General features: G+C 60.9%; 1 protein-coding gene across 1 annotated transcript in view; it reads right to left on the bottom strand.

Moving 5' to 3' along the window:
• Positions 1-5,473, bottom strand: part of HMCN2 (hemicentin 2) — a 132,085-nt gene that overhangs the window by 62,729 nt on the left and 63,883 nt on the right. Inside the window, 6 exon segments of the mRNA XM_077768469.1 lie at positions 1-164; positions 346-454; positions 985-1,266; positions 2,595-2,873; positions 3,653-3,807; positions 5,416-5,468. The exon segment at positions 1-164 is cut by the window's left edge and continues 3 nt beyond it. Coding sequence (XP_077624595.1) covers positions 1-164; positions 346-454; positions 985-1,266; positions 2,595-2,873; positions 3,653-3,807; positions 5,416-5,468 — 1,042 coding nt within the window.

Raw genomic sequence — 5,473 nt, 5'->3', positions numbered from 1 at the left:
CAGACAACTCCACCTCAGCCCCAGCAGTGCCCGCCTCGTTGGTGGCCTGGCAAGCAAAGAGGCCCGCGTGGCCCAGCTCCACATGCCTGATGTGCAGCGAGGTCCCCCCTGAGGCCACCTGCGCCCCAGCCAGCTCCTCGGCCGGGCGGCCGTTCTGCAGCCACCTGAGGAGGGCGGGGACAGGTCAGCCCGAGGCCAGGCAAGTCAGGCAGGGCAGGACCTCCCCGGCCCCGCGGCCTCCTCCCTCCTCCAGGGGAGGGGCAGGGTCTCCCATCCCGGGGACCCCTGAGCACGCGTCGCTGCCTGGCCCCAGCCCCGTGCCCGCCTCCACCACCCCGTACGCACTGGAGAGTGGGCGCCGGGGAGCCTGAGGCCCGGCAGGGGAGTTCCAGCGGCTGTCCCGCGAGGGCGGTCACCTGGCCCAAGCCTTCGGCCACCAGGAGCTGTGGGGGAACTGCGGGCGGAGCCTGCCATTGGGTGCTTGGAGCTGAGCGAACCCGAGTCCCCAGCACCTCGAGAGCAAGACCCGAACCTCGCCACACCCTCTGAAGCCCCCCGCAAATGGTTCCTCCTCCAGGAAGCCTTCCAGGACCACCCAAGACAGAGCAGGTAGTCCCCCCCGGCCTCCCCACAGGCTTGGCCTGTGTATTAAACGTCTGTCCTCCCACCAGAGGGACAGCTCAGGACTCTCGTCCGCCTTGCTTCCTGCTTCATCTCCAGCACCACCCCCCGCCCAGAGCGGATGCCCGAGAAATGTCGGCCAGAAGCAAGAGACAGACAAAGGGCCCGGCCCCGGCTGACCCAGAGCCCACAGCCCAGCTTTGGGTTTCAGGGAGTCCTTGATACACGTCCAGCCCATTGACCAGGAGCACCGGGGGATGGGGGGGGCAGAGTGGTGTCCTGTCCCAAGTGACCGGGCTGGGGGCCCATGCGCAGTGGGGGTAGGAGGCGGGGCCCGTGCCCGGGGGGCAGACCGGGGCTCACCCTGCACTTCCACGGAGTACCGCAGCACGGCCTCCCCGGCGGGGCTGCTGGCCACGCAACTGTACAGGCCTCCGGACGCCTCCCCCACGCTCTCCAGGCTCAGCACGCCGCCCCCCGCCTCCAGCCACGTCTCGTTGCTCTCGGCCACAGGCAGCCCCTTGTGGTGCCAGGAGAGGGTGGGGGGCGGGTGGCCTCTGGCCACACACTCCAGCGCCAAGGGCCTCCCGGCCACGGCCTTCACCACACGAGGTCCGCCTCCAGCGCCCTCGATGGTGGGAGGGACTGGGGAAGAAAGACGGGGCGGCTCAGGGACCGGGTGGGGGGGGGGATGCCAGTCTGCGTGCTGCCCGGCGGGCCAGCTCAAGCCCCTCGCTGACCCCACCCCGTGTGAACAGCCTCCTCCCTCACCTCTGCTAGCTGAAACCCCCTTCTCAGATGTCACTTCCTTCAGGAAGCCTTCCCGGACCTCTGGCTGGAAGCATTCTCTCCCTCCGCTGCCCCTTGGCCGCCTCTCCCCGCCCCCCCCCCNCACCTCCCCTCCAGCCGTCCCCGCCACCCCTGAGGGGTCACTGTGAGCAGAAAAATAGCTTGTCTCTGTCTCCGTACCTGCTGATTTCTAAGTGACCAGCTCCCCAGGGCCCCAAACCAGAACCACTGCTTTCAAGTCCCTTCCCCGGTCTGAGGAACAGGGGGACTTCTCTCCTCCCCCTGGGGAGGGCCCCCCAAGTTCCTGAGACCACGGAGCCCTCGCCAGGGGACCTGGGGTGGCAACTGTCTGGGAAGAGCTTCTCAACCTTATTTGGGTCACAAGCCCCTTTGGAAATTTGATGCACACATTTTCCATTTCATTTCCAGAAGGTCCTCTGATCCCCCAATGAGAGTCTTCGAGCTGGCAGCTGGGGACTCAGAGAATGCTCGTGGACCCCACCCCAGCCTGGCACCTGAGCCCCCCCCGCCCGCATCCCCTGCATCTCTGGGGGCCAGGGCGACCCCACTGGCCTGCACTCTGGGTCTCAAACTTCACCTGCTCAGACTCCATCCCTGCCCACAGTCACTTAGTGTCTCCCCCCTTCCCCATGCATCCTCAGGGCCCCTCAAGGTGGGTCTACACTCAGGTAAACAGCACAAGACTCACAGCCAGAACCACCCCCCCTCCCACCATGAACCGGGACCCATCCCCTCCTAGCAAGTGGCCCTTGGCCAGTCTCTCACCCCCAGAGAACACAGCTCTCCTCAGTAAGTGGGACCCAGGGCGACAAGGGTCCAGGCCCCTGACCCTGATTAAATGAGCCGAAGCTATGAAAAGCCCCGGGAGCCCTGGCTCACGGTGTGATTAATGCAGAGCAGCTCATAATTCACTGAAAAGCAGTGAAAAGTGCTTCCCCCCCACCCCCAAGAGAAGCCTGGCTTCTCTCCTGGGCTCTGCCTGGCCCTTCCGCCCCTGACCTTGACATCCTGGCCTGTCCAAGTGAGGGAAGTTGTTCAAGCTGAGATGGCCCGTAACTCTTTAGCCCCAAGACCCTGTGCTTCTGGCCACTCTCCTCAGCGACTTTTGAAGCCAGGACCGCCTGGGCCCAGAGCGCCCCCCTCCCCCACTGCGCAGCGCTCACCGTAAACCTCCAGCCTGGTGGTCTTGTCCGTGACCCCCACGGCGTTGCTGGCCTTGCAGGTGTAAGTGCCTGCATCCACGCCCCGGGCCCTGGCCAGCTGCAGCTGCCGGCCGCCCCTGGTGTAGACAGCCTCGGCACTGAGCGCGAGAGGGGCCCCGTCCTTGAACCAGGTGATGGTGGGGGAGGGCACTCCTCGGGCCTCGCACAGGATCCGCACCGGGTGGCCCTCCACGACAGCCACCTCACTCGTCTCGTTGGAGCCCCAGATGGTTGGAGGTGCTGAGGATGGCAGGCGATGCTGGTCACAAGGAGCCTGCTCAGGGCGGACGGGGTCCCCCAGCCCCCGCCCCCGCTGTCACTGGCCCCTGCAGGGTGTGGTGTGCATGGGGGACGGGGACAGACAGGGACATCTGGGGACAGACGGGAGGGGCCTCTTGGGACATGCTGATGTGGGACCTGGTCATCTCTAACCCTGCCTCTAACTCAGTGCGTGGCCCGGCACAGCTCACTTCCCCTCTCTGGGTCTCAGTCTCCCCGTCCACAAAATGAGGGTCTGACCTAAATCAGGGGTTCGCCACTAGCGGCCCCCGGGGATCCTGGGGGCACGTGGGCACAGCGTGAAACAGCACTGCCATCTGAGAACGGAACAGCTCTGTCCCTCCAACAGCTCCATCCCGATTACGACAGAGGGCAGGGCGCCGTTTCGTGGACTGTGTACTTAACCCTTCTGGTACTTTCTACATCAGCGCTCTTTTGCCGGATCTGTTTTCACAGCTTCCTCCCCGAAGGCCAAGTGGCTCTGGCTTCCCACTTACACTCGAGAGAGTAAACATCCCTTTAAATGAGCGCGTTTCCAGATAAAGTAAAGGGAGTCGATTTAGAGAAACAGGTGCAGAAATGATCACCGTGACCAGGATCAGGAATCCAGCTGGCAGTGCTGGGGATGGGGACACCGGGCCAGCTTCTTGGTCCCTCTCCCCAGGTTTTACGGGACCGGGGCTGATCCCCTAGGACCCCCCTCCCGGAAGCGGGCAGCCCGTGGCGGGGGCCGGGCTCACCGTGCATCCTGAGCTGGAAGACCTTGGCCTGCTGGCCGGCGGGGCTGAAGGCCACACACTGGTACCGCCCCTCATCCCCCAGGTGATTGCTGGTGATTCTGAGAACCTGGCCATCCTCCTGCAGCTGGACACGAGGGTCCCCCAGAGGGACAGGCCTGGAGGGACGGTCAAGAGAAGGCCAGCAGTAAGCAGGGCCCGGCTGCAGAGAGAGGAGCTTGCCACTTGTGAAAAGCAAGTCTGGGAGGTTCACAATCGCTGAACGGTGCCCACGCGCCGGGGAATGGGCACAGATGGTGGCTGATCCCTGCCATGGACGGTTAGTCACTACAAGCAGTCAAGGGCAGGCGGATACAGCGTTTCTGACAAACTGAGGGTCTGGGGCGGCTGTGCATCGAGCAAGTCAGTCGGTGCCATTCTCCCAATGGTGTTTGGTCACTTTGTGTCTCTGTGTCATAGTTATGGTCATTCTCATGATATTTCAGAAAAAAATTTTTATGTTTATTTCTGAGAGAGAGAGAGAGACAGAGCACGAGAATGGGAGGGGCAGAGAGAGAGAGAGGGGGACACAGAATCGGAAGCAGGCTCCAGGCTCTGAGCTGTCAGCGCAGAGCCCGACACGGGGCTCGAACCCACAAACCGTGAGATCATGACCTGAGCCGAAGTCGGACGCTTAACCTACTGAGCCACCCAGGCGCCCCCTTTTCACAAAATTTCAAAGTTTTTCCTTATATTTGTTATGCTGTGATGTACAATATGTTTGTTACACAGGAGTACAACTCTCTGAGAGCTCAGATGATGGTTAGCATTTTTTAGCAATTTACTTTTTTTAATGTTTACTTATTTTTGAGAGAAAGCATGAGCCAGGGAGAGATAGGGAGGGGGGACAGTGGGCTCTGTACTGACAGCACAGAGCCTGGCACGGGGCTCAAGCCCACGAACTGTGAGATCGTGACCTGAGCTGAAGCTGGACGCTCACCCCACTGAGCCACCCAGGCGCCCTGAAAGAAACTATTTTTTAAACTACTTTTTATTTAAAGTACGTATGTTGTTTTTTAGACATAATGCTATTTATTGCACATTCAACAGACGATAGTGCAAACATAACTTTTCTGGGCACCGGGAAACCAAACAATTCGTTTGATTTGCTTTATTGTGATATGTGCCTCATCGTGATGCTCTGGGACCGAACCCCTAACATCTGTGAGGTGTCCTGTACGGACACCTGCTACGGCACAGGTGAAGCCTGCGAACTGAGCGCTACGTTAGACGCGTCAGACACAAAAGGCCCCGTATTGTGTGACTGCATGGGATGTACATGAACTATATGTAAATCTATAGACAGAAAGCAGATTAGTGGTCACCAGGGGCCGGGGGAGGGGAGAGGGCAGGGGCTGGTGGGCATGGGGTCTCCTCTTGGGGTAATGAAATGTTCCCGAACTAGACACAGGTGACGGCGTACATCACGGTGCGTGTACTACAAACCACTAGAAGCAAGCCCTTCAGAATGGTTGATTTTAGATTTTGTGAATTTTACCTAAAAAAAAAAAAGTTTAAAGCAAAAAGCAAGACTGTCTGTGTCATGAGAAAACCCTGCCGGGGGGCAGGGGGAGAGAAGAGGGTCCCCTGGGTAATTCCAGGCTGGGGTGGGAGGTGTCCCACGCTGCCCTCCGTGCGGCCCCTGGATGGTGGCACGTGCAATGGCCACTGAGCGCCTCCCCGAAGCCCCTGGATGCCAAGCCCCATATGCCAGGAAGACCACTCACTGCCCATCCTTGGTCCATTCCACCTGGGGCGTGGGGACCCCTGAGGTCCGGCACTCCA

The sequence above is a fragment of the Crocuta crocuta genome, unplaced genomic scaffold (assembly GCF_008692635.1).
Source record: "Crocuta crocuta isolate KB4526 unplaced genomic scaffold, BGI_CrCroc_1.0 scaffold35, whole genome shotgun sequence".
NCBI classification, from domain to species: Eukaryota; Metazoa; Chordata; class Mammalia; order Carnivora; family Hyaenidae; genus Crocuta; species Crocuta crocuta.
This window is presented reverse-complemented; position numbering and strand designations above follow the sequence as displayed.